Source organism: Pinus tabuliformis, chromosome 6, assembly GCF_031772625.1.
Source record: "Pinus tabuliformis cultivar Carrire ecotype Pingquan chromosome 6, CPIR1, whole genome shotgun sequence".
In the NCBI taxonomy this organism is placed as follows: domain Eukaryota; kingdom Viridiplantae; phylum Streptophyta; class Pinopsida; order Pinales; family Pinaceae; genus Pinus; species Pinus tabuliformis.
Genome location: NC_142292.1, coordinates 1,778,678,300 through 1,778,706,028, shown reverse-complemented (window position 1 = coordinate 1,778,706,028; position 27,729 = coordinate 1,778,678,300). Strand labels below are relative to the sequence as shown.

The 27,729-nt window shown below is 40.1% G+C and overlaps 1 protein-coding gene and 1 pseudogene across 2 annotated transcripts; both read left to right on the top strand.

The window, feature by feature from the left end:
• The first annotated feature begins 20,045 nt into the window (after positions 1-20,045).
• LOC149266093 (protein RTF1 homolog pseudogene) lies at positions 20,046-23,126 on the top strand (annotated as a pseudogene). Its single transcript, XR_016260110.1, has 2 exons — positions 20,046-20,803; positions 20,894-23,126. The product of XR_016260110.1 is annotated as a protein RTF1 homolog pseudogene (transcript).
• LOC149266094 (importin subunit alpha-2-like) lies at positions 20,514-21,120 on the top strand. The gene is made up of 4 exons (XM_089407154.1): positions 20,514-20,587; positions 20,680-20,803; positions 20,894-21,025; positions 21,115-21,120. The coding sequence occupies exons 1-4, from the start codon at positions 20,514-20,516 to the stop codon at positions 21,118-21,120; spliced, it is 336 nt and encodes a 111-aa protein (XP_089263280.1).
• Positions 23,127-27,729: the final 4,603 nt, after the last annotated feature.

Here is a 27,729-nt window from a genome sequence, read left to right as displayed (position 1 = left end):
AACCGAAGTTCGTGGGATTTCAACGGTTCATCGTGTACACGGTTTCCATTATCGATTCGATGTCTCTTTAGAAATGTCATGGTACAAAAGGTGTAGTGAGGAGTTGTTGGGAAACTGCAAGTGAGCACTGTTCAATACAGATCGTTACCATGGTTTGTGAATTCTTGCAAGTGAAGATTGTTATGTAGAAGCTATATTGAGGAGGGTGCGGTCACCACATCTCATATGGCTCCGCTGGTATAAATGCCCCTATTCTTCCTATAAATCGGTTGCGACAGAGTAGGCAAGCTCAACTTCTATTGTGGAAAGGTAAATCTTTAGGTTACAACGAGGATATCGCAACCACACAGGGACTTCATTAAACGCAGGAAATAACTCACGGCAAAATAGAGTAAAACAAATGAGGGTTGCAGAAATTTACTTGTGAAGGCTTAAGACCACATCGCAACATAACATACTTTTGATTATAATATAAAACATAGGAAAATACATTGGCGTGATAAATTGGAGGCTGCTGCTCCAAGTAAAACACAAAAGACTTACTGTGATTTACAATTCACTGGGTTGTGGAGTAAACTTCTGTAAAACTGGTTTTCACGCGCCCACCAAAATTTCCTCCACGATTTTCTCCTCACTACCTCACAGACTCTCGCTCCCTAACTTTCCCAACATGCCCAACATGCCCAACATTACAAATGACTTTTACTTGCATATTTATTTTAACATACAAATTTGACATTAATTACATGACAGAGAAAATATTTAATACGCAACATGGGCGACTTTACTTAGTAAATGGTTTTCTAAACTGGCAGGTGTTATGGAGTGTGGGAAACATTTGTGGAATGAATGTTTGCCCATATCTAATTAATAAACTTCATTAAATGCTTTAACCTCTGTGATGTGTTGTGGAATGGTCCGCTCTGAACTTCTGTTCTGACTTTTTTCATTCTGCCTGCAAACAAAATCACAACCATGTAGTGGTTGACTGGGCAAACAAGATGGTTTTCCATGTGTTTAAGGCGGTGATTGGGATTATTATTTCCAACACTCCCCCTTAATCGAAACTTCCATCATTAACAATTCCCAGACAATCTCAAAGATAAACAAATATTTCACGTGCCAATGGCTTTGTGAAAATATCAGCAAACTATTCCTGTGACCTGTAGTGCTGCAACACAATTTCATCATTGTTAATCATCTCTCTAATAAGATGATATTTAGCATCAATATGCTTGGTCCTCTTGTGAAAGACCAAATTCCTTGACAATGCAATTGCGGATGTGTTATCGCAAAAAATAATTGTCGCTCCCTCTTCGTCACGGCAGAGATCCCTCAACATCCTTCTCATCCAAACTGCCTGACACATTGTTGCTGTTGCAGTGACATATTCAGCTTCTGTTGTTGACAATGAAACTATTGATTTCTTTTTGGAAGCCCATGAAATGGCTCTAGATCCCAAACAAAAAACATAACCTGACGTGCTCTTTCTGTCATCGACACTTCCTGCCCAATCACTGTTAGTGTAACCAACCAACCTGAAATCACTTGTTGTAGTGTACAAAACGCCATATTTTTTTGTCCCATTGACATACCTTAATTATTTTCGCTGCTTGCCAATGTGTCTCCTTAGGTGTGTCAATGAAACTCGACACCAAACTCACTGCATACATTATATCCGGTCTAGTGGCGGTCAAATACATCAAGCTGCCTATCATGCTCTTGCATAATGTCGGATTAACATTGTTGTTGCAATCTTCTTTGCTCAAATTCAACTCCATGACAGTTGGAGTTGGTGCGGGCTTGCCGTTCTGCATCTTAAACCTCTCCAAAATGTCTGCCACATACTTTGCTTGAGAGATAAAAATGCCATTTTTTGTTTGCTTCACTTCTATGCCCAAAAAATACCTTAACAACCCCAAGTCAGTCATTTCAAATTCATTCTTCATGACTTGTTTGAAATCAGCAATGAGAAAATCATCACTGCCTGTAAAAATTAAATCATCTACATATAAGACAACAATGAAAATCTTACCATCATTCTCTTTGATGTAGAGAGTAGGCTCACTGTCACATTTGTCGAAACCATTGTCCAACATGTAGGCATCTATCTTGTTGTACCATGCACGCGGTGCTTGCTTCAGCCCATAAAGATCTTTCCTCAACCGATACACTTTGTCTTCTTGGCCTTCTACATCATAACCAGGCAGTTGCCCAACATACACTTCCTCTTTTAGCACTCCATTCAAGAACGCTAACTTTACATCCATTTGATACACTTTCCATCTATGTTGTGTGGCAATCGCCACAACTGTACGCACCCTCTCCATCCTCATAATCTCTTCCATGTTGCTGCTTGTATCCTTTGACAACTAGCCTTGTTTTGTGCCTTTCAATATTTCCATCAATGTTGCTTTTGGTGTTTCTTATAGACATATTTGGGCACTGCAACCCCAATCACATATGTCCATAAACCAAGGGCTTCTAAACCCCTAAAAGTGTTGTTTCATACCCTAAAGGAACAAGGTCAGCTGATTACATCATCTCCCAGGAGTTCTCCATGAAACACTACTCAAAACTGGTCAAAACAGGACCATACAGACTGCTCCATGCATAGGGTGCGATGCATCTCACTTATTACACACGGGGGGTGCGATGCATATTGGAAATCCCTTCTGTAGGGTGCGATGAGTGAGAGCAGACAAATGCCAAAAGCAGTTTGCTAGGTGGAAACTCAGAGAATCTTCTAGAAACTGCTCATATGACACTTGCCTCTCTGAATTTGCCAAGGGATGAATTTGCCAAGGACTATCAGTGAAATGACACTAATCAAAACCCCATAAGCTAACTCACTCTCCTGAAAACACCTATATATGGATCCCTCATCCAAGAGATCTAGAGGCTGTAATTTTGTATTTTGTAAGTGTTGTTGGTTTCTCTGTGCAACATTGTATTGTTGTGTGATCTAAGCTTTTCATGAGGTGAAGAGGGCTTTCATGCTGGGATGATGGCATTGGGTCAGACCAATGGGTTGTAATCCTCTCTTCTACTAATTCTATCAATAAAGCTATTTGAGTTTTCCTCCATATTCTTGTATATCTCTGAATCTTGTATTGAGATATGCATCTGTATGGTTAATATACATCTGATCCTATATTGTTTATGGTTATGGATATATATGCTTTGATGGTACTATGCTGCTTTGACTCTATAGGTGTTCTTTGAAGTGGGACAAGTAAGGAAGGAGTGGCGAAGTTCTATCAAAGGAGGGAGGAAACAAGCAAGGAGCCAAGCGAAAGACTGGGGTTGGTTCTCTCTCATCTATCTCTCATAAGGAAAACACAAGTGACTTTAGTTTGTTTGTTTCTAATATAGCTACCCATCTTAGTGGGACTAGCAGCTCTGAATAGACACTAGTTTTCCCGATAACAAAATGGCGACTCCACTGGGGATCGAATAGTTTGATTGCTTGTTTCTATTTGTTTGCTTCATAAACTATAGACGGAGCCTAAAGTTAAGCCAGCTAGCCTTCGAACTGCATTTTCTATGCAAGTGCAAAGTAGATCAACACTGCTTCAGTCAATCTCCGGGTTTGTTTATGAACTGAACAACTGACTTGCAAACATCCTAAGTGCCCTGGTGGTAGCTCAAGTAACCTCATTAGATCATCCCCTATACTTTGTATTTACTGACTATCATTAGCTCAGCCCAAATCCCTGAACTAAGCTGCAAATTGTGACCAAAAACCAAGTTAAAGTCTCGTCCCTGGACCATCGCACCTCCCGTGTGCAGTAGGTGGGATGCATCCCTGTTTCCCTGTGTTACAGGTGCGATGATCAGATAAGACTATTTCTACCTCCAGATTTTGGTTTTTTCTTCACTGTCTTCAGCTTTATTCAGGAGTTTTGTTGTCTGTGATCAGTATACCACTGTTGAAACTCCCTTCCTGTGCATTATTCAGCCTCCATTGTACGAAGAATTGTGAATGTTTTTTATGTATTTTTCGCCATTTACAGTTCTCCTTTACAAAAAGTAGCTTAATCGAACTGTCGTATTTTGATTTGAAAGTGTCGCAAGTGTCGTTTTCAGTCAAAGAAAAGAATCCTACTCTTTTTTATGGCCGATTACACTGTTACTCTTGTATTTGATTTGAATTAATAGTTAATTTCAAGTGTCGAAAGAAGTTTTCAATTCAAAATCGCAAAGTGTCGTCCTTGTCTTCCTTTCATTTTTGAAAAGAAAGTTGTCAGTACTGTCGCTTTGAAAGAAAAGATAATTCAGATTTGTACTTAGCATTCTTTTTTTCATTCATACATTAAGAAAGCGAAAAACAAATACATGCATGTGCATTTGCATTTAGACTGTTTGTTGATTTTGATTTAGGACAGTGCATCTAGTGTGTGATCTCTGCTCTATGTTGAAAGAGTTTCGCTTCTCTTTCCTTAGTAGCTAGGATTTTCATTGCAAAAAGAAGAGTAAACGACTGTTTATCATCTTAGATTGCATATTTAGGAATTGTATATCTACATCACGTGGTGAACCTTAAAGGAAAACTTCTTAAGAAAGATCAACTATAAAATAAATTCAATGAACATAAAAATGCTTTGGAACCTAACGCACAACATCTAGAAGTCTAGGCTAGAGACGTATTCCGACGTCGTAAAGCCCAGTAATTGTCGCTTCCATCGTAGGTTGGATGATTCCTCCTCTTTGAGATGACAAATTCTAGTATGGACTTGTGCTCCCACGTATCGTCGAGTATATATTGGGAGACCACATTAGGCTATATCCTTTATCATTAGGAAGTGAGTTTGTAGAAATTTTGAATAATAAACACATATTCAACAGAGATTATCCTGATCATGTACTATTTTGGAATACATACACAATACATAAGCTCCTCTATGTTGATCATCAACATAGCAGCATCAATAACAATAAAACATCAAGAGCATTCACACATTAACACAGTATGTAACCCGGGGAAAGCATCTCGCTAAAAACCCCACACTCTCTGTATATTAATGATTGAGAACATGTAACATTACAAAGTACAATGCTTATCACAAGAAATCCAGTACCAAATCCACCTGTTACACACAATACAGCTCAGATTTGATCTCCAAATCTATTCCACTGCTTGCCTGCCTCCACAGCTCAATACCTGCTCAAGAATTGATGAGAATGGTTTACCAAACTCGTATTTTACCTGCAAAGAATCACTCACACTATGGAAGACATGAGCATAGGCTATAATTGCTTGGTATTGGCCAATTCATTGGCATACTGAATCCCTTTGATTGTGCAAATCATCATGCACAACTATAGTCACAATTGATAGCAATCTGATCCTCTAACACGTGTCCCTGCTGAACTGAACATGCACTGACATGCAACTGAGTTAACTAATGTATTCTATAGTTGCATTATGAGTTAATAACTTGTGAATTAATCAATAACTAATTCACCCAACTCATCTCTAGTCTATTTGCTAGTTAGACTAAATACAACCAGTTTAACAAAGCTAAACTGAACACAACTCCATCAACTGCACCTCCAGTCCACTAAACTCAACTCACTTGAGTTCTAACTGAAGTCCTGCATGTAAAGATCAGTCATCCCATAGGAAACCACATATTTCCTTCTGGGATCTGCATGTACCACATCCGTAGCTCATCCTGAAGTGCTCCAAGAGAATAAGATTAAGTTTATAGTCTAAATATTATTATGAGACACTAATATTTCACTGTTCTATATTTAGACTGAGCAGTCACTCCGCTGTGATCTAAAAATAGAAGTCCATCTATTTTTCCCAACTTGAACAATCATCCATAAACAGCAACCTGCAATCCATAGACATGATCCATATGTCTAAAAATAGACATAGTCTAAAAATAGACTTGCGCCAAAAATAGCCTGCGGACCCACTTAGTGAAGGTGACTCTTTTCACTAAGCTCCATCATCTTGTTGCAATCTCAACACTCCCTCTCGACAAGATATGGATTATCAGCAACCCCTATCCTGCCTCGGTGGTATTCGAATTTGTTCCTGGTGAGAGCCTTCGTCAGAATATCAACATCCTGATCCTCCATTGGAATGTATGAAAGTAACATGATCCTCCGCTGCACACAATCTCTGATATGATGGTACCTGATGTCAATACTGCCATATACTCGGCCTCTTGAGCTCCCTGCCCAATCTGCATCCTCCTGTCTGTACCAAGATCCATATCCCAATGTGCCTCTCAAGTAGCGCAATACATGCTTGCCCGCCTTCCAGAAGAGCTAGGTAGGCTTAACCATAGCTTGTGAAAGCTGGTTAACTGCATAACATATATTGGGTCATGTATTGACCAAATACATCAGCGACCCCACCAAATGTCGATAAACAGTGGCATCCACTTCTTCTCCCGAAGTGGCATCCTCCTTCCTCCAACCTCCAGGAAGAGGAGTATCAACAAGCTTGCAGCCATGCATGTTGAACTTCTCCAGTATCTCCCGAGCATACTTGCCCTGAGAAACAAACAGTCCACCAATGCGCTGCCATATTTCCAATCCTAGGAAATAGTGAAGGAGGCCCAAGTCCTTCATCTCAAACTCTGTAGCAAGATCCTTCTTGCATGACAGTATCAACAGCTCATCACCTGTTAGAATCAAATCATCAACATACAGTACAATGATAAGAAACTTACCCTCCACCACAATCTGGTATAGGTTTGGATCCGCCTTGCTCTTGGAGAATCCAAGTCCTGTGAAATAGTTGTCTATCTGTATGTACCAAGCACGTGGTTCTTGCTTCATCCCATACAGCGCTCTCTTGAGCTTGCACACATGCGACTCGCTGCTGAAGACCTCAAAGCCTTCGGGCTGCTCAATGTACACCTCCTCCTCAATGACTCCGTTGAGGAACGTAGTCTTCACATCCATCTGATGAATGTGCCATCCCATCTACGCTGAGAGAGCAAGAATCGTCCGTATGGAAGAATACCTTGCGACAGGTGCAAAGGTCTCCTCATAATCGATCCCCTCTATCTGTGAAAAGCCTCGGGCAACAAATCTTGCCTTGTACTTCTCCACACTCCCGTCAGCTGCCTGCTTAACTTTGTAGATCCATCTTGAACCCACCACTGATTTTCCTTATGGTCTAGGAACAATCTCCCATGCACTGTTTTTGACAATAGAATCATACTCTTCCACCATGGCGTCTACCCATGTAGGATCCTCCACAGCTTCCTCGAAAGAGGATGGCTCAGTCACAACACACTTGCTCATAAGAGCCATGTATCCAGTGTACCGTTCAGGTGACTGTCTCTGCCTGCGTTGGGCTATAGGTGGTCCTACAACTTTCTCTACATCTTGAGCCAGTCGCTCAGCTTCTGTCAAGCACTTTCCCCCTCTGATGGTTGGTGCTGCATGAGTGGTCTCTTCCACTCCATGAACCTCGTCCTGTGGTTGATCCACGTCCAGAAGCTCATCCTTAGGAACTAATAGCTCCTCATCTACATGCAAGTGTAGCTCCCTCTCAAGCGAACACTTCATGGCTTTCTCCTCCTGAAATTTTATATCCCATCGCACAACAGTTTTACCACTGTCTGGCAAATACACACGATATTGTGGGGTGTATCAGTGTACCCCACAAATATCCCAACCTCTGCGGTCGGCTCTAGCTTCTTCCTGGCATCCTTCGTCACATGCATGTAAATGGTAGCACCAAAAATACTCAAATGAGAAAGATCAGGCTTCTTACCAGAATAAGCCTCCTCAGGTGTACTCATGCCAAGTATCCTATGAGGACAACGGTTCTACACAAAAACTGTTATATTGCATGCTTCCACCCACAATTGAAGGGGTAGGCCCTGATCATGCAACATCGCCCGTGCAGCACCCATGATCATTCTGTTCTTCCGCTCAGCTACCCCATTCTGCTGTGGGTTATGGGGAACTATGAGCTCTCTACGAATCCTTTCTGCCTTGCAGAAATCCTTGAACTCGTCCGAGATGTATTCACCACCGTTATCGCTCCTAAGAGCCTTCACCTTCTTCCCCGACTCCTTCTCGACCAGTGCCTTGAATTCACAGAACTTTGAATATGTTTCGCTCTTCTTCTGCATGAAGAAGATCCAGCACTTACGAGAGAAATCATCAACAAAAATCACATGATTTACCTGTGTTTTGCTGTTGAAGCAACTGAGAAAGGTCCACACATGTCTATGTCAATTCTCTCAAGGATCGTTGTGGCGCGACTATCCTTCTTGTGAAAGGTTGCTTTCAGAAACATCCCCAAAGTACACCCCTTGCATTGATCTGACTGCACAAGAGTGCCTTTAGGAAGACCTGTAGTGATCTGCTGCAGTATCTTCAAGGCTCCATGGTGAAGGTGACCCAATCTCCTGTGCCACAACTCGCCATCATCCCAGCTCACCAATCCTTCTGCCTTGCCTGCCATTTTCGCGCATCCATCTACATGCAACTGATAAAGGTTCCTTACTCGAGATGAGATGATGAACTGATGAGATTCTAACATCGCCACAGAGATGAGATTCTTCTTCAATCCTGGAACATGCATGAATTCCTTCAATACGAAGGGTTTACCAGACTCCCTCTCAAAGGAAATGGTACCGATACCAGTCGCATTGTATCTACTATCATCGCCCATCTCGATGTGCACTCCAAGATCTTTGTCATCCAGATCAGAAAACAAATCTCTATCTCCCATCATGTGAAAATACGCACCACTGTCCAAGAACCACACCGATCCCATCACACTTGAAACCAAGCATGTGATCAATGAAAAATCAAGCTCAAACTGTGAGGCTAGAGCCTCTCCTGCTGAAGATCCAGCAGCTTGCTTGTTCTTCTTCTTCTGCGGATAATTAGTGGCATAGTGTCCGTGCTGGTGACAGTGAAAACACTTCACCTTGGACATGTCCTGCTTCTTGCCTTTCGCACCAGACTGAGAAGCTTTCTTACTCTTCCCTTTCTTTGCTTTGGCAGCCAAAGTGCAATTTTCTTCATCAGTTCCCTTTGACGAAGATCCATTCTCATACTTATTGTTTCCGAGTTTATCTTTGAGCGCCGACTTCCTCTGATCGCTCTTGTTTTGGAATAATTCTGTTAATGATTTCCACATCAAATATGGAGTAGCCTTTCCATGGAGGCTGGACACAATGTGATCCCTCATGCCCTCCAACAGAATTCTTCAACATTTTGCACTCTTCTTTTGCCAAGCATCAGCTTGAGTAGCATCAGTAGGCTTTGGGACATCCATCTCTATGAACTCCTTGAGCCCGTTATCATCCAATACTGCCTCCATCCTGTCCTTCCATGCAATATAGTTTGAGCTTCCCTCAAGAGCATACTCCAATCGCAATCCGTTGAAAGACATTGTTGCGTTGCCACCAAGAAAACACTACTGCAAATTCGAATTCCACCAACAACCAACTCAACCGCCTCGGATCTAAGATTCGTGAGAACACAATATTTCTTGTACAGAGAGCAACTGTATGGGCATTCACCGGATATCTCACCTTCCAAAAGAAGGATGAATCCAGAGGCTACCTAGCCCGATTACAGACTCTGCCTAAAGAAATAGAATGTAAACACTTCCTGAATAGTAGATCAGATGATCAACAACTCTGTTACCATGTAGGAATTTTGAATAATAAACACATATTCAATAGAGATTATCCTGATCATGTACTATTGCGGAATACATACACAATACATAAGCTCCTCTATGTTGATCATCAATATAGCAGCATCAATAACAATAAAACATCAAGAGCATTCACACATTAACGCAGTATGTAACCCGGGGAAAGCATCTCACTAAAAACCCCACACTATCTGTATATTAATGATTGAGAACATGTAATATTACAAAGTACAATTCTTATCACAAGCAATCCAGTACCAGCTCCACCTGTTACACACAATACAGCTCAGATTTGATCTCCAAATCTATTCCACTGCTTGCCTGCCTCCACAGCTCAATACCTGCTCAAGAATTGATGAGAATGGTTTACCAAACTCGTATTTTACCTGCAAAGAATCACTCACACTATGGAAGACGTGAGCACAGGCTACAATTGCTTGGTATTGGCCAATTCATTGGCATACTCAATCCCTTTGATTGTGAAAATCATCATGCACAACTATAGTCACAACTGATAGCAATCTGATCCTCTAACACCTGTCCCTGCTGAACTGAACATGCACTGACATGCAACTGAGTTAACTAATGTATTATATAGTTTCATTATGAGTTAATAACTTGTGAATTAATTAATAACTAATTCACCCAACTCATCTCTAGTCTATTTTCCAGTTAGAATAAATACAACCAGTTTAACAAAGCTAAACTGAACACAACTCCATCAACTGTACCTTCAGTCCACTAAACTCAACTCATTTGAGTTCTAACTGAAGTCCTGCATGTAAATATTAGTCATCCCATAGGTAACCATGTATTTCCTTCTGGGATCTGCATGTACCACATCCATAGCTCATCCTGAAGTGCTCCAAGAGAATAAGATTAAGTTTATAGTCCAAATATTATTATGAGACAATAATATTTGACTGTTCTATATTTAGACTGAGCAGTCACTCCGCTGTGATCTAAAAATAGAAGTCCATCTATTTTTCCCAACTTGACCAATCATCCATAAACAACAAACTGCAATCCATAGACATGATCCATATGTCTAAAAGTAGACATAGTCTAAAAATAGACTTGCGCCAAAAATAGCCTGCAGGCCCACGTAGTGAAGGCGACTCTTTTCACTAAGCTCCATCATCTTGTTGCAATCTCAACAGAGTTTGCCGCCCTATCGATCGCAATGCACTCAACATAGCATTCGGGAAGATTGACTGCCGTACCATAAAAGTATTCTGCAGTTTTTCGATTGGTTTGGTAATCCCTATGTCTAGATTTCCAGAGTAGTCTCTTTCGTTCCTTTTCAAACTCCTTAAATGAAAATGTTCATCTGAGCACTTGTCACTTCAGGCTCATTAAAAATCGAATGCGACTAGAGTCATCTTTAGCTTTTTCTTGACTCTTAAAAATTGAAAAAGCAAGTTGTGTCAAAGCGTCGTAAAATTTATTTTAATCGGAATAACGTCACTGTTCCCTCGTTGATCGTAGGTTGAGAAAATGGAGTCCACCAATCAAGGATTTCCCCTTGGGGGAAATGCTAGTCCTTTCTCCTCTTGGGGAGATGTTGGTGCACCTCATATGGCCACATTGTCCCTTCCGGGACTGACAATTGACCTACCAGTATGGTTCTTCTCGACCTCTATCGTTCAAAGCGTCGTGATTCCTGAGCAATCAAATTAGCAACTAGATGATACTAGAGTTACCCCCCAACCTTCTACTTCGTTTATTTCTCCCTCTCCTTATTCCTCTTCACTTGGTGAAGCTAGTAAAACTAAAAAGCAAGTAACTGAGAAGAAGAAGAAAGGGAAGGAGAAGAAGAAGAAGGAGCCAACGACAAAAAGGGGCAACCGTACATTGTCTAGCAAAAATCCACACACTGCACCGTCCAAACCGAAATCTCCATGTGTCATCTGCAAAGGGGACCACTATCATCGAGATTTTCTTTGCATCCCATGGATCTTAAGGGACTGGTCTCCCCGCTTGCACAATCCGGTGTCATCAACCTCTGACGATCATGTTGAGAGTACACCTTCAACTAGTGAAAACGAAGTCAATGGACAAAAAGGAAGATATAAATTTCCTTGTAGACTGTGTGAAGGCGATCATGCCATCCACCGTTATCCCTTCCTAGACGAAGCTAAAAGAGTCTTGGATAACCATCCTGCTTCACCGCTACGGCTTCCTCCTAGATACAAGAAACTCTTGTCAAGTCCATCACTAGTTGAAAATCCGACTGACACGCCTTTGTTGTCGGTCAAAGCACCTATCATTGAAGATGAATCCTCTGAGTCCACATCGGACCAAAGTCAACAGGTTGAGACGGCATTCGACCCCATCTTATCTTCAGAGGATCCACGTTCAGATGATATCGTCACCAAAGAGAATGAGAACGACACCATTCAAATTCTTTTTGTAAACACAGACTTCGATGAACATGGGGGAAATCTACCTGTTCCTTTACCGCAGGAAGGAAGTTCGTTAGAGATGTATCCGGCCATTTATTTGGTCCCACCTCCAAGCAACCTAGTCGTTTCCTTCGATTGGAATCTACTAGGCAGACCCCGTCTACCATCTAATGTACCATTCCGAATCATAGTGAAAACTTACAGAATGGTCATGGTTGGTACCATCATAGATGAAGGGGCTTCTATGAGTATCCTTTCCTCAACTGCTTGGAAAGCGCGTGGTTCACCATCGCTTCTGCCTGAGATGCGAAATCTGACAGGCTCTAACAAAAGAACCAGTCGACCATTAGGGATCCTTCCAAATTTTCCTATAACTTTGAGAAAGAAAACCATTTATCTGAACATGATGGTAGTCCAAGGACCTTTAGATTACAATCTACTCCTTGGGCGTGACTACATTTATAGCATGGGAGCTATTGTTTCCTCACTCTTTCGAGTGATGTGTTTTCCACATGAAGGCAGAGTGGTCCAACTCGTAGACCAGCTTTCATTCCCCGGTTCACACATAGCTAATAGTCAAATGCCATCCCTAACTGGTATTTTTGCGCAAGGAATGTCTCATCAATCTCCAATCCGTCCACTTGATGAGCGCGAGTGATTCGGTGATTGTGACTAAAACCCAGTGGGCATGCACCCTGGTCTGCTTCGGCAGGAAAAATTTAGGTATAGGGTAGGTTTCCATGGAGAATATATGACTAGTCTGACACACCCATCCGTTTAGGAAAATGGGATTAGACTGGAATAATATACTTCCGTCAGAAGGTATGCCTTTCCCGACAAAGCAAGTGTTTTGTCTGCAAATTGAAGGGTAACCTGGAAACTCTACTTCGCTATACATGGGGGCATGCAAACCATTTTGCATGAAAGTGAAAAGCGACCATTTATTTTCTTAGTTTGTAGGTTCTTAACCCTTTAAACTCGTAGGATTGGTCGTTCCTAGCTTACATAATGAAAGGATCAGGAGCAAAATTTTGAATGGGGCAAGCTCCCTAAAAAATGAACCTATCGATGAGACATCCTTATTATATGACTGGCAGGAGCAGTTTTACGTGAAGTTCAAGCTTTACCTAGCAATGAGCATATGTTCCACCAGAGTTTAAGCTCATTAAAAAATGAACCCACCTTTGGTAAATAACCATTGCGATCACAATATTATCAGCTTTTGAGCCTTGGTTGTGTTCTTACCATCACCTCCACTCTTTTTTAGCCGATCATACGCCTGCATTTGATTGTTTACCCCTTATGAGGAACAACTGCGACGAGTGATCCTATTAGCCACTTTATTTACACTACCGTGATTGAAAAGAGTTCCAAACATTACCTGGAACTAGCTGCTATCCAACTCGTTAAAATATGAAAAGATTGTCGAGAAATTCGCCTCTCCAGCTCGTTAAAGTGATTGGAAGTGCCATCCCTCCTCTAGATTTTAATCTTTTTGGACTTGAGGGATTATTGCACAAAAATATCGAGCGTTTGTCTTGTTCGGCTCGTTAAAACTATCAAAAAGTCATCCCTTTCGCATTGTTTTATACTTTTTCGGACATAAGGGATTATATTACGAAAAAGGAATATTGGAGTTTCCTTTCCGTCTCTTTTCAAACTCTCTAAAATTGAAAAGAACTGAGTTATCATTGTCGTTAAACTCGTTAAAAAAATAGCGACAAACTTGTCCATGTAGACAAGAGCGAGTCTCATTGTCGCTAGGCTCATTAAAACATAGCGACGAGTTTGCCCGAAGGGAAAATTATAGAACAAACATATGTTATCCTCCTCAAGCTTGACAAAAATAAAGAGGTACTGGTCAGAAATGACCAGGGAAAATTAGGAAGAAAACTTGAAGAAATTTTATTAGTAGCAGGTCACTCTTGAACATGACACTTTCATTCCATCACCATGATTGAGTCGGGTTGGGTTATTTCATTCACTGGTCATATCACCATTGGTCCACCGTACCATCCACTTTTTGGGTTAACGCTACCAATCCATTTCAGTGTCACCAATATGTTCAAGAGAAGTTGCTCAGAGAATTCACCAACCCAACTTGTGTCTCATCCGCTGCAATACCTTCACACTTCAGTCTTTCATGACTGCCACCCTGAACCTTGTGTCATTTGATCGTTTCCACCTCCATAAAATCATTTGCTCTGTTTCGTGTCATAGATGTGGGATTCATTAAGGCCCTCCTACGATGGGTCACTTCTTGTCGACATCAGCTCATTATCCAAGAAGTCAACTTAGGAACAACCCTTTCAGTACTTTGAGGCTTGCATGCCTCAATGGCAAGTTTCTCACTTCCGACGATAGGTTTACATCAATGGCCTTCGACCGAAAATTTTTATGTGGTGTTCGACATCAGCTCATGTATTCACACCACGTGAATTGTACTACAGTACCTTGAGGGTCATCATTATTATCGGTGATTCCTCTCGTGCCTGTTAACAACTTACATCATTGGCTGGTAATCAAGCGATGTCTTTCCATGTTCGACATCAGAACATCTTTTCACATGGATCGACTTGTACTTCGGGCGAATATTGAACGAGTTTGAAGACACCGGATCTAGTTTCATCCATCCAGGCTGCGATATATTCAAGAAAATAAAGACATCAAATGTACATCACAACTGCACAGATAATCATCCAAACTAAAGGATGATGGCTCTACCAGAATCGTCAGTCTACCACATAGACGATTGTTTGTCTTATGTACATGAATATGAATTTATAAAGCTGAGCATGGGAATTTCCGCCTCAGCTAGATCATGAAAATGTTATGAAGATAATGTAATGTATTGTATCTTATTACAGGTCACCTTCCAGTTCGAAAAACCTCGGATCTTCATTATAAAGCATTTCACTCGACATCAAAAGGATTTACGACCTCATGCTTTAGGAGGAAACTGTTATAGACATATTTGGGCACTGTAGCCCCAATCACATATGTCCATAAACCAAGGGCTTATAAACCCCTAAAAGTGTTGTTTCATACCCTAAAGGAACAAGGTTAGCTGATTACATCATCTCCCAGAAGTTCTCCATGAAAAACTACTCAGCACTGGTCAAAACAGGACCATACAAATTGCTCCATGCATGGGGTGCGATGCATCTCACCTATTACACACGGGGGGTGCGATGCATACTGGAAAGCCCTTCTGTAGGGTGTGATGAGTGAGAGCAGACAAATGGCAAAAGCAGTTTGCTAGGTGGAAACCCAAAGAATCTTCTAGAAACTACTCATATGACACTTGCCTCTCTGAATTCGCCCAGGGATGAGTAAGAGATCTGAAATCTCCAAGTGGAACCAAGGACTATCAGTGAAATGACACTAATCAAAATCCTAGAAGCTAACTCACTCTCCTGAAAACATCTATATATGGATCCCTCATCCAAGAGATCCAGAGGCTGGAATTTTGTATTTTGTAAGGAAGTACTGTTGGTTTCTCTGTGCAACATTGTATTGTTGGGTGATATAAGCTTTTCATGAGGTGAAGAGGGCTTTCATGCTAGGAGGATGGTGCTGGGTCAGACTAATGGGTTGTAATCCTCTCTTCTACTACTTCTATCAATAATGATATTTGAGTTTTCCTCCATATTCTTGTATATCTCTGAATCTTGTATTGATATATGCATCTGTATGGTTAATATACATCTGATCCTATATTGTTTATGGTTATAGATCTCTATGCTTTGATGGTATTATGCTACTTTGACTCTACAGGTGTTCTTTGAAGTGGGACAAGTAAGGAAGGAGTGGCGAAGTTCTGTCAAAGGAGGGAGGAAACAAGCAAGGAGCCAAGCGAAAGACTGAGGTTGGTACTCTCTGCTTCTCTCTCATCTATCTCTCATAAAGGAAAACACAAGTGACTTTAGTTTGTTTGTTTCTAAGATAGCTACCCGTCTTAGTGGAACTAGCAGCTCTGAATAGACACTAGTTTTCCTGATAACAATGTTATAGACCCACTTCACTCCATTGACTTGTTTTCCTTGCGGCAAGTCCACTAACTCCCATGTGTCATTCCTTTCTATTGCTTCCATTTCTTCCTCTATTGTTGCAACCCACTTTTCATCTTTGACTGCATCTTCAAAGTGGACTGGGTCATCTACATGACAAAACAAAGCAAATAATGAATTCAAACCAACACTGCCATCAACTTCATCTTGCTCATAGATTTCATTTAAATTTCTGAATTTTAATCTTCTTGTGCTCGTTGAAGATGGGCTTGACATGTCACTTGGTGTTGCGCTTTGCAGCATGCTTGGAGAAGCACTTGCTTGACTGTGCGACGCTATCCTATTATTTGTTAATGGTGTTGTTTGCTGCCTGTTTTGTTGAGCTTGAATAGGAGTAGAGGGAGTCATTGTTGAGGAATTGCTTATTGCTGTAAATTCTTCTTTTTCCTCATGTGGTATACATGCTTTCACATTGTCTGTCTTCTCTAAATTTCCATTCCATGCTTCCTCTTCTATGAACTGCACATCTCTACTAATTACGTCGTAAGGCGTTTCCCTCTGGGAAGAACTCCCTTATATGCCACCGTGTCCTATTTTCGACCATTGATTTGATGTGTTAGATGATTAAAAGAGATTGTGCCGTTGGATCAGATCATTATAGTTGGAATTTTAATCAGCGCTGGTTGAACTCCCTGTTTATCTCAGGCTGGAGAGATTATCGGCTCGAAACCCTTCGCAGACAGAGATTACCGGCTCGAAACCCTTCGCAGACAGTAGTGATGGCTTCGCTGGAGTTTTGGCATCTTCTGAATTTTCTATAGTTATCTGTAGACAAATTTCCTGGCTGCCTGCTCAGTTTGAAAATCCCAATTCAGTGCGGATAGACCGCTTCAATTTTCTGTCCGAGTGCAAAGATCTGCGGGCCCTGAGCGGAATTTTGGATTCCCTCAAATCTGAGGGTTTTGTTTTGCCATTCAGTACCCGCAAACAACTTTGCTCTCAGCTGCTCCGCCGAGCCCTTAACGCCAATTCCGTTGTCGAGGCCCAGAGTTTGGTGGATTACGCCAAATGCATTGTAGATTTCAGTTTTCATGCCCTCAGGGAAGCAATGTTCGAATTAGGGTTTGGCAAATCCTCGAATGAGAAGATGCTTTATGTTGTGGAGGAGAAGATTTGCAGCTCCATTTTCGATCAAGATCGTCTTTTAGAGGTATTTAATTTACCTCATTTAAGGTTCAGGATTGAATTTTAAAGTTCAGTAGAGATCGACCAGGTTCGTGATTCATATCTTAGAATTTAAACTGCAACGATAGGTTGGGGTTCATGATTTCGGTTTTAAGGATCCATTAACATTGTGTTTAGAGTATAAATGATGTATTTTAAACTGCATATCTGACTTAGGAGTCTAGGGTTTAGACTTGAGAACGCCAACAGCAAACGGCTCTGTTCTAGAGTGCAGGTTTTAGATTTTATAATTCGAAGGTAGCCGAGTGTTAACGTTTAGGATTTATTATTAAAAATGGGGTTTCAGGGTTTAGCGTTTAAAGTTTATGTTCAAAAGTTAATGGTTATTTCATTTTGGTGATTTTTAGTATGTGCTGGAGAAAGAGGCAAAGGAGGAGGAGGAAGCTTTGATGAAGTCTAGACTAGCAATTTATCTTGGAAATGGATTGCAATCTAAAGATTCAGAGACCAGGTTGTTGGCACTTAAATTGGCATGCTCTTGCTGCTTCAATTCCAGACTCATTTTTTCAGGCTTCTACCTATATTTGAGACGACACTCTATCATGAGGATTGTTCCATGCGTGAATACGTGCTGGCATGTCTGATGGATTTGATCTTTATCCACCATTCAACTATTCGTTTACAAACTGTCTTCCATTTTATTTCCCCCTTCCTGTATGCTCCAACACCTACCCTTCAGCTTGCGGCTGTTATTGGTTGCGGTAAGTTCTGTTCATCTGTGTCTAGAATACATTTGTTTTGATGCCACATTTTTGTGCCTCTTTCTTCTACATACTTATTTTGTTTTTTTGGGTTTGATAGCCTAGGTATAGGATCTGCTTTGGCATCCTACTTGTTTTTAGACTGATGTGCTTTTAAAGTCCGATTTACCTGCTTTTATGTTCATTGGTTTCAGATTAATAAAATTATCAAAGCTTATCTTTTTCCTCACGTTAGAATTTTGGTGAATTTCATTTAGTTATAATTTTGATGAAATTGATAGTGTTCATAATATTTCCAGGGCGCCTTCTCCTGTATGATTGCTTCCCAGACGAAATAGAGTGCTTATTGAGTATAATGCTTCAGCGCCATGTTTATAGGCTCCCGGATTACTGTTCCCTGTGAGTATCTCCACTCTTAATTGAGAGCCACGAGAAATTGTTTGTCAACTTTGGATTCCTATCTGAGTGAAATCTGTTATGCATCAGCACAAGTGCTAAGAATGAAGAGTAGACTGACAAAATAGTCAGCCTGCAAGCATGGAACAATTTCAACCAGTAGGTTTTTACTATTTCATTCATTTGACAGCTTGAGAATGGGCAGCATACTGTAATCGGTAATAGGGCCTTGGAAGGGTATTAAAGGTGACAGATGCCACAACCAAGTATACTGATAAAATCCTTGATGTATCTCGGGGCACTATGTACATTATCTGTATCTTCATATAGGTACAAAGGATTGCATTTGCACCATTTTCAAATTGTTTTATATTTTAGACCCGGTGCCATCTGAGAAATGGACCAAGCTGAGTATCATGATGTATATTTTGTATAACTACGACACATTTGGTGTGGGACTGGCTCTCTTTCCCAAGGGTAATAATCAAATTGTAAATCTCTCCTTGCAGAAAGTTTAAAGCCCTGGTTGCCCTTGTGTTGCACACAGATAGGGCACTCCTCAGACAATTTAATTACCTGCACCAACACGACAATTCCAATCCAAGGGTCTCTTTGAGCCGTTCAATATTTTAACATATTAAATTGTGCAATCGGATTACGAAGAATCTCGCTTACTTCCTATATATTTCCCTCTCCCCTGTATTTCGAACCCATCAAAGTTTTATTTTGCGATTGAAGCGCTCCTGAGTATTTGTGCTTCTGCTTTGAATCCCAACGGTCTTCAGTTCGAAACAGAGAACGTTCATGTCAGATCAGGACATCCAGATCCCCACCTTTGGTAAGTTCATGGGCCTCCTCTTTCTGGAATTAGGCATCGATTAATGAAATTTTCTGAATTCTGGATGTATTCGCTGGTTCTGAAGATATGTATTGGTTGCCCTAAGTTTAGAGGTGCCTTAGGTTATTCGGCAATCAAGGATGTGCAAACCAGTCCTCTGAGGAAGGGTTAGGGTTTGCTTAGCCTTCGGGGCAAGGGTGTGCTGTCCTTTTATTCTCACCACCCGGGGGCCTTTGTTGGTTACTTTTGTGACCGTTGATTTCAAGGCTTTTTTTGGGTCACTGAGATTGCTATGATTGAATTTGTAAATGTTAAAATTCACGATGGAATTCTTGTAAGTGATGATACAGACCACCTAATCCAGGGTACAATGGGTTCCTAATAATCACCAGGTTATGTTTGACCTCTCAGTTGCACCATCCCAATATCAGAATTATTACTGATGCCTTAGCTAACGACGGCTTTATCTGGGTATGGATATAGTAAGCTTCAGCATGTGTGGTCCTTTTTGGCGATCTTTCTTTTTTCAGACAGGATTTTATGCCCCGTAGCTTTTATTCTATTTATAATCTTTAGTTTAAAAATTGTGAACAGAGATCAAATCAGGGTTTATGTGCTTCACATTTGACTTCAGTGTAAGCGGTTGTATGCTGTATGAATTCCTGGGATCTGATTACATTCTCAGTATTATATGACAACCTTTTGGCTCACAAGAGTGAAATAGCTCTGAATTTTGGTTTATAAGTGATTGGAGAAACATGACCGAATTCCTTTAAATTCCAGAAGGATTACATTTGGGCTAGACTATGTTAGGCATTGCAAGTGGCCCAGTTTTGGGGTCTTCTAAGATGAACCATGCATCACAATCACTTTTGTTTTGCCAAGCTGCGGCAACAGGGAGTTGCTCTTTCCATAAAAATAAGACAGTGCTTAAATTTTGTCCCAACCGTTTATTGGTGCTGTGGAAGACTAGATCTTTGGTGCGTCGCCTGACACACCATTGCATTCACCATTGAACAATGATCTCATTGGTTGTTCAGCTGAAATTTCTATTTTTTGAAATTGCTTACTTTATAACATGTTTTTAAAGGCAACACAACATGTTGCAACTTGCATGACAAGTAATGTCCAACTGTGGGACATGCAAGGACAATGGGTTTAAATTTCTATTTACAATTGTGCATCAATTACATATAAATAATGACTTAACTTAAGCCCAAATATGTTATAACCAAAATATAACAAGGGAGTCTTACTAAGATTATGTTGGATATGTTACAGTTGGAGAGTCTTCCTGCAACGGTAGCAGGGGTCTGGTCTGATGATCCTACCATGCAGTTAGAAGCACCAACTCAATTCAGGAAGCTTCTCTCTGTTGGTAATAGTCTTGAGTATATGTATCTTTATTACCATTTTCTTTTGTCTTTAGGAAATGGCCATCTGAAAAAATATATGTGACAGAAGGCAGTCCTCCAATTGAGGAAGTTATCGCTGCGGGTGTGGTCCCTCGACTTGTAGAGTTTCTTGCAAGGGATGATTTCCCTCAGCTTCAGGTATGATCTGTTTTTCAGTTGAGATTCTAAGTATTGAATTGACATTATATTGTGGTAATCTAATATCGTTTTAATTTGGTCATATTATAGTTTGAGGCAGCCTGGGCTTTAACAAATATTGCGTCCGGAACCTCAGAGCATACCAGAGTTGTGATTGATCATGGAGCTGTGCCCAAGTTTGTGCAACTTCTTAGTGTTGCCAGTGATGATGTCAGAGAACAGGTTGCATTTTGGACCTTTCCATCCATTTATGTTACTTAGAAATATTTTTGAAATTTGCCATCTCTATGTTCAATGTGCTTTCTTTACAGGTCTAAGGGTTCTTTTGAACTAATTGAGATAGTAATGTTCGTTTCATTGTAAGGACCATGTATTACAAAACGTAATGTCGGTGATGTACATTTATTAAGCTCCATGGTGTGGTTTGCCTCTCACAATTTTAATTTGTTTGATGGACAGTAGGTTTTAGGTTTTGAAGATCTATTGAGGAGTGGTATTTGCAGTCTCTGCTCTAGCCAGGGAACGGACTATTCAATTGACGTGGGTGTTTAGAGGGAAAAAAAAGTTATGGCTGAACTGGAGCATTTGCTGCTAGAAGCAGCTGGTCGAACATCTACCAATGATGGAAAGAAAAACCGAAATCCTGCGAAAGGGAGACTGGAAGATTCTGATTCAGATGATGGCAGTGACTCGAAATACATTGATGACGATGATTCAGATGATGCTGGGACAGCAAATAGGAAGGCTTCTGGGTCAAGAATGCCCCTGAAAAATAGATTTGATTCTGGTGACAAGGATGATGATGACAGGGGTTGTTGTGATGATTCCGATAGCGAATTATCGATAGGAAGTGATTTATACAAAGATGATGAAGATAGGGAGCAGCTTTGAAGATATTAGAAGCATAACAATAAGGAGATCAAAACTTTCCAAGTGGTTTATGGAACCATTCTTTGAGAATATCATTGTGGGCTGCTTTGTAAGAATTGGGATAGGAATGTCCAGGTCAGGACAGAGTACTTACCATCTTTGCATGGTAAAAAATGTTGATGTGACAGACCCTGATAAACAATACAAGTTTGAGAACCGCACCACATACAAGTATTTGAATTGTTTCTGGGGTAGCAAGAGCAATGCAACAAGATGGCAGATGGCCAGGGTGTCTGATTCACCTCCACTTGAGAAAGAGTTTTCAGATTGGGAACGGGAAGTAGAACGCAGTGGTGGTCGGATGATTAGTCGAGCAGAAGTTGAGGAAAAAATAAATGCGCTAAAAAAGATAAATCAATTTGTGTATTCTGCAGAAACTGTAAAACAAATGTTGCAGGAAAAGAAGTTGGCTTCCAAAAGGCCATCGAATGTGGCTGCTGAAAAGGACAGGGTTAGAAGAGAGATGGAGCTAGTGGAGAGCAGGCATGATTATTCAGAAGTTGAGAGAATTAAAGTGAGATTGAAGGAACTAGAAGTCCTTTCTCTTCAGAGCAAAAGCAAGGATGCAAAAGCCTTGATGCTAATAGAAATGAATAAGAAAAACAAGGCTGAAAATTTCAAGAACGCTTTTGAGATCAAGCCTCTAAACCTTAATCTTAAAGCAGGTGAAGCAGGGTATGATCCTTTCACTCGGCGTTGGACTCAATCTCAAAATTATTATGATACAAAGGCGAAGGTTGCTGAAGACAACACTGATGCGAACAAAGAGGCAGATGCAGCCAAAGTAGAGGAAGCCATAGCAATAGAAACTGTTGAGGATGATGGAAAGCTTGTCGACACTGATGCTCCTGTATCAGAAGATGCAAGGGTGTATTCTTTGCATGATTTTGAACTTCCAATTTCACTTGCTGGACTGCAGAAGTATGGGGGTGCTCAAGGGGCCCCTTTAGTTTTTATGGCTAGAAAGCAGAAGATTGAGTCAACTTGTGGAGTGCAAGTTCCTAGTAATGATGGAAGGAGGCATCATCTGACATTAACTGTGAATGATTACAAGCGTAGAAGAGGCCTGCTGTTAAAATAAATAATGATATTTTCTCTGCTTGTTGGTTTCCCCATTTAATTTTTATATGAAAGATTCGGAAATTTCCTTTTGGGATTGCCAGAAACATATGCAGAAAAGCCTTAAAGTGAACATTTTTGTAAATTGTTTCAAATTCTATATGTAGTGTGCCAGTATAGGCACTTTAAAACACAACTGCAATAACCTAGTCAACCAAGGATTGTCTTTTAACAGTAGCAACATCATGGATTGTTGGCAGGCATGAAATCAACAATGTGTTAGAAATATAGGCTGTATTTTCTTGACATCTAAAGTTCAAGGGTGTTTTTTTGTCCCAACCATTCTGCTAAAAAATGGTATATAATGTTCCAAAAGGATTCCTTTCCTCTAAGTAACACTATTCCACTGTAAGTTATCATGCAGTTGGTGAAACATGGCATTTTATGTTGTTTGAGATTGATGTTGAGTGATGCCTTTTTCTAAATTATTGTTGAAATATGTATTGTTTTTCATATTCATGTAATAAATGCTATGTTTTATTAATTTATGTTGTTGTAGTATAGTTTTCTTAAATGCTTTTAGAGTTGTGGTTGTTTTGTTGTGCTTAGTTGTTTATTCTTGCTTTCGATTGATTGCAATTCTATCTAATAAGCAACTATCTTTTACATGGTAAAAAAGTTTGGCTGAATCAAGGAAAACATTCGAAAATCTGGAAGAACTTTGGTACAGCCAAATAATTTGGTTCAGTTGGGATTCGTATAGTCAATCTGTTGTTTGTCCAAAACTGAACCAAACCAAATCCAATTTTAACCCAAAAAAATCATCTTCCCAAGAAACCCTAAAGAATTCTTAAGAAAATGTATTTTAACTTTCAAGCCACCAATGAATATGATATTTGCCCATTTCTTCTCCCTGTCCTATCAATGCCTGTCACTACTCCCTCATTTAGGAAATAGCCATGGGAGATTTCAGGAGACTATGTTGCTGCTGATGCCTAGAGAGGTTTGTCTATTCTGTTCATGTGTGAAGTCTCGAGGAGACTGCATTTGTAGTTGGGAAACTGTTACCTGCACCTTAAAGGCCTGCTTAGACCTTCATAAACAAAGTTACACTCAAATGAAGCATGCCAACCGAGCCAACATACTAAATAAGTAGATTCCACTAGGTATTTAGTCATATATTCTCTGTTTGCTATGTGCTTATTTAATTTTTATTTTTCAACTTGAAAGGGTGTACCTAATGTCTGTGCATATCCTTCTTACTTCCAAAGCACCTAGAACAGGTTACATGACCTGCATTATCAAAAGTAGAATCACAACACATGCAAACAAATACATACGCCCACCAAGCACAAGAAAATAGTGTGATGGATATCAACTTTTAAAAATCAAACTTGTAATAATCTCAATAATAAATCTAATGTTCTTTAGAGAAGACCTGCTACTTTTTGCTGGGTTTCGTACAGTTTATTGTGTATGATAAGGAAATACATTTTCTTGAAGGGATTGCATCAGAAGGCTCAACGGACCTTTGAGCATTTTTGTAGGGGTTTATGTTATCCAATCATTAAAATTTTTGATAAAATTAGTCTGGACTATCCACATACCTATTTTTTTTCAATAAATTTGAAGAAGTTCATGTTTTTGCTTTAATAATATGTATACTCCTGAATTTTCTGAACTGTAGTTCTGTGGGCCAATTGTTTTCTGTATTGTATGGTATCCACATTTGAATTTAGATTCTATCTTGATAACTATCATTTCTTAGTATGTTTTTATGAATATATTGCATTGTAAGTGTTCTTTCTCTTCTTACATTGGACAAGAGAATACAACTGTCTTTGAAAATGTGAAGTTGTTGAAGATGCAAAAATTCCCTTGCTTTACATGAGCCAACTTGACCTTCAATAGAAACGTTGCTAAACACAATGAGAAGTTTCATGTTTCTTTAGAGAGCATCCCGAAAGGCTTTTGTAATTCCTCCATTGTTTTGTTTGATGCCTTGCTGAGGAATCATTGAGACTCGTCATGGTTTTGTGGTCCAATCAGAACCTATTCAATACTCACCTTCATTGACTATATTAGTTGGACACAAACCCTGTCAACACTCTCAAGCCAGTAGGGCTCGGGCACAATGTTAGTTCCTCAATATGGTGATCAAAGTCTGTCTTCAACATTACAATTGTCTTCACGCATCCTTTTTCTAAATAAATCTATATTACATGCGCTTGAAGGACTAGCTTTGAAGTCTCTATTCTCCGGCAATGTTCAGGGCTAAGTTCATGTAGGCAATTCTATGTTGAAATTATACTTGCATACCAGAATCTTATATTGGCAATGTTCAGGGCTAAGTTCATGTAGGCAATTCTATGTTGAAATTATACTTGCATACCGGAATCTTATATTGGCGGAAGACCGTTACTCAAATGTCTGCCAAAAAGAGCACCCATTCTGACACACCACCTATGCAAAGGAAGAAGCCTCACAAGTGTTTGGGCTCCTTTTCTCTATCATGGCTGGGGAAGTAGCCAAGAGTAAATATCTCTGCAGGCATGAAGTCCAATAAAAATAATGTATAAGACATATTTGACAACCAAACAATTGCATCTAAAATGAAAAATATGTTCCCGACCTTTCAGAAAATGTGGAGTCTAGCGGAATGTGAGGCCAACACTATCATCGAAATTCCAACCAGATATGAATCTTTCAGTCTTATGGTATTATGGGACAATAACATCACTGATATATGAACTATATATCAAGCTTTCAATCCCAAAATATAAGTGTTGGATGCTTCACTGCAAAGCCTAGAAACCTTCTTTCAAATGTAACAACTGGATGATGCACAGAAGTTGATGCTAATAGAAGTCCGTATGGAGCGACCAACCCTTAACATGGTGGTGGGCTCTTGTACGAGAAGCCTTCTTTCAAATTTAATAACTGAATGATGCACAAAAGTTGATGCTAAAAGAAGTCAGTATGGAGCGACCAACCCTTAACATGGCGGTGGGCTCTTGTACGAGACTTAGTCAACTCAAATTCACCTCCTACACAAACTTTGATATGGTTCAAGCAAGAAATGCAAGATAGGTTATACTTGAAGGGGAAAGCAGAGGAAATCATGAAGCAATGGATTCACGTAAGGCAAGTACGTGGTAAAAGGCATCAAACAATATTTTTGATGGCTTCAAGTCCATGGTGATCAACTTGGAAGTTCCTCGACTCACTTCTCAAAGGACTCTCAACCAAAATATCCAAAGAAAAATGGACCTGCTTAGTATAAATGCTTTGGAGAATTCTTTACAAGTAGCTTTCGAGTTTGAGGCCAAAGCTTCAGAAGAAAATGTACTAAGCCTCCACCAACTAAAGCAAGGTTCTCGAAGCCTTATCTTTTAGAACTGTCTCTATTAGTAACTCAGAGCAGCCTTTAAATCAGGGAAATGATTACACAATAGATAAAATTGGCCAGCACTTATCAAAAATTCCATCCAGCCAGATAGTCGATGCTCAATCCTACTTTATATTTTCTAAGGACAACCAATAACTCCACGAGGATAACATGATCCCTATTTAGCAAATACACCGGCTGCCCGCTCAAATGGCTGGTACCTATAATCATAGCCCTGTGGATAAAAACTGATGACTACGAGTTACATTGGCTCTATATATTGATGACAGTTTCTTTAGCTTTGCCAACAATCATTGTACTCTAGTATAGACTAAATGGACACTGGAATTTCCATTATCCAGAAGATGGAATCTTACCCAAGGCATTCACAAAAGTTGTTGCCAACCCACAACTGGTTGAAAATAATCTCCATCATCATAATAAACTTTATGCCCATAATATGCACAAATGGTAACACATGATACATCTCCCAAACCAATGGAGTCCAACTAAAGTCTAATCCGAGATCCTCCATTCTCAACACTTTATACATAAAAAAACTTGTATGTAATCGGCCTCTCTTTGCACTTTTTGGGGCAATTGCTAGTTATATTAAGTTACTTGAAAAATCGGTCTCCTACAATGTATTTTAGGTATCAGAGGATGGAAACGGTTATTTCCATTGATTGAGGAATCATTTAGGCAATTTCAGTCTTGTAGAAAAGATTTGTGTCGGTTCAGCCTGGGCTCGAAACTTTTTCGATGTCATCTAATTAATGAATGCATTAGGTTGACCATAACAAAATATTCATTTTCAGAATACACATTATCGTCCACCCTTGCTTTCAACAATGCCCATTCACATGTCGCTATTCTTCCCCACTCTATGCCTTACCACTCTATGCCTTACGGCGTTTCCTTTGCAACATAAGGTGCAAATGCTAGTTATGACTTTCTTGGTTGATGGATTGTAGAGCTTGTATGCCTTGGATTCATCATTGTATCTAACAAATATACATTTCTCCTCCTTGTTGTCCAACTTCTTCCTCAATTCATTCAAGACATAGGCATGTGCCACACAACCAAAAACTCTCATGTGAGTGACACTATGCTTTCTTCCACTCCATGCCTCTTCAGGAACTACATTCTAGACACTTTTGGTTGGACATCTATTCAAGATATATGTTGCACAAGCGATAGCTTCAGCCCAATAATCATTTAACAAATGCTTTGCCTTCAACATACTCCTTGCCATTTCCATAATGGTATTATTCTTCCTTTTCGCCACACCATTTTGATGAGGTGTATATCTTGTTGTAAATTGCTTGTGAATTCCATGCTCCCTGCAAAATCGAAGGAAGTCATTTGAAATGTATTCTCCACCTATGCCAGTCCTAAGGACTTTTATGTAGTGTCCACTTTGCTTCTCAACAAGAGCCTTGTATTGACGAAAGTGCTCAAGCACTTCACTTTTCTGTTTTAGGAGATAGACCCATGTCTTCCTTGTGTAGTCACCTATGAAGGTCAATACATAGTGGCTGCCACCAAT

Coding starts and splice junctions, on each gene's coding strand:
- LOC149266094 (XM_089407154.1), top strand. CDS start 20,514: ATGTTGGATATGTTACAGTTGGAGAGTCTTCCTGCAACGGTAGCAGGG. Junction 20,588..20,679: donor TCTGATGATCCTACCATGCA/GTTAGAAGCACC, acceptor TTTTGTCTTTAG/GAAATGGCCATCTGAAAAAA. Junction 20,804..20,893: donor ATGATTTCCCTCAGCTTCAG/GTATGATCTGTT, acceptor GTCATATTATAG/TTTGAGGCAGCCTGGGCTTT.